General features: G+C 56.3%; 1 protein-coding gene across 1 annotated transcript; it reads right to left on the bottom strand.

Moving 5' to 3' along the window:
- Positions 1 to 6: 6 nt before the first annotated feature.
- On the bottom strand, positions 7 to 842 carry SDRG_03944 (hypothetical protein; the record flags this gene model as incomplete). Its single annotated transcript, XM_008609593.1, has 2 exons — positions 7 to 24; positions 84 to 842. 2 exons carry the CDS (start codon positions 840 to 842, stop codon positions 7 to 9), a joined length of 777 nt encoding a protein of 258 aa, XP_008607815.1.
- Positions 843 to 1,694: the final 852 nt, after the last annotated feature.

Here is a 1,694-nt window from a genome sequence, read left to right as displayed (position 1 = left end):
GGCCAGCTAAACTCGGTCAGGTTGCTCAGCTCGATCGTAAGCACGTCGGCGAGCTCCTGCTGCGTCGTCGTGTTGCCTTGGACGTCGCGCAAAAAGTCGGCCACGTCGTCGGCCAAGGTCGCCGCGTCCCGCAGCAGGAGCGTCGCCGCTTTGACGACGTCGTCGCTCGAGACCTTGGCGCGCAAACGGAATGACTCGGAGAACTCGCTGAGCTCGGCGCGCACGCAGCTCAGCGCATCTCGGACACGGGCCCACTTTTCACGGCCGTACTCGGGCCGTTCGGCAAAGACGGTCGATTCGAGGTAGTCGAAGACAGCCTCTTCGGTCACACCGGGGGCTGGTGCGAAGAAGTATTGTTCGAGCTGCGCTTGTGTCTCGGCTACCGTGAGCTCGCCGACGCCGCTGCTGGTCGCGTCACCCACGGCTTCCCACTCGGCATCGACGGGCGCCAGCTCTTCGGTCAACGACTCGTGCAAAAGCGCGCCGAGCAGCTTGTTGTGTCGCCAGAGCGACTGGCGTTGGTCGATCTCCTTGAGCAGCGACGATCGGTGTTGGGCCACCGCCTGCGCCGTCGTCCAGACGTCGATCTTGGCAAAGTCGGTGAGCGCGCCCAAATCTTCAAGTCCTGGATGCAACGGCGTCTGCACGACTTGCAAGTCCTTGACACCCGCGTAGAGCGTCTCGAGCTGAACGCGCATTGGTGCCTCGGCGTGGTTCGCCGCTGCCAGCAGCGCCGCGTAGTGCGTCCGCAGGCGCTGCTCGTGGGCGTTGAGCTCGCGCAGCTTGGTCTTGGTAGCAGTCTGCAGCACTTGATGCTTCATCGCGCCATGGGTCGTCGACATGCTGGGCGATGAATGGGAAAGTCAAAATGAGATTTTGGCGCTGCGTTGTGATCCTCCGGATACAACACGTACATCCGGCATGTACATCTGGATACCTGTGCGGGGTTGTGGACGTCTATCTGTGTGGACACTTCAGGATCGTTCATTGTCGAGCCATTGTGAATTCAAGAGGTTTGTCAAGGTCGTGGTCGGCATTTCATATGGGCGACAGAGCTCAGCGATTGATCGAATCTCAGAGGCTGTGGCGAATGTCTCTCAAAAACTAATACTCGTACAATGTGGACGATTTGTGAAGAAGATCTTTCAATCCCTTTCTCCTCTTTCTTTGTATATCGTGTACATAAACTTTTTGATCCCGATTTTACGTACATCGAGCCTACATGTTCACTCGCATGTACTCGCATGCAACTCTTTGGCCGGCACCGTCAAAGGGCCCTTGCTGGGCCAGAATATTATCGATGCATTCGACTCGACGAGTTGCGGACCATAGAAAAGCCAAATGGCGAGCGTATATGCATACTAGTGTACTAGTACCTAATATGGCTTCGACCGACATCATTCAAGAAACGGAGACAATGTGCAGAAGCGATATCTGTTGGTCCCAAACCAAGGAATTTCCCCTGGTCCCAATGCAAGCGAGCGTAGTCATCATAACGTTTGCACCCGACATTGTTGCATTATTGCTCCCGCATTAGAAAGCGGGACTCACCGTGGTTCTGGCTCTCAACTACAAAATGCGGCGAGCCACCAGCGCCTCCGAGCACTTCCAGCCGAGGCGAGTAGGCAGACTCCAAGCGAGCATAGGATATCAATAGTGCGCAGCTGCAATCGATACTCTCTCTATTCTCTGCC

Source organism: Saprolegnia diclina, assembly GCF_000281045.1.
Source record: "Saprolegnia diclina VS20 unplaced genomic scaffold supercont1.9, whole genome shotgun sequence".
Taxonomy (NCBI): domain Eukaryota; phylum Oomycota; class Saprolegniomycetes; order Saprolegniales; family Saprolegniaceae; genus Saprolegnia; species Saprolegnia diclina.
Note: the sequence above shows the minus strand (reverse complement) of the source record. Positions and strands in the feature narration are given on the sequence as shown.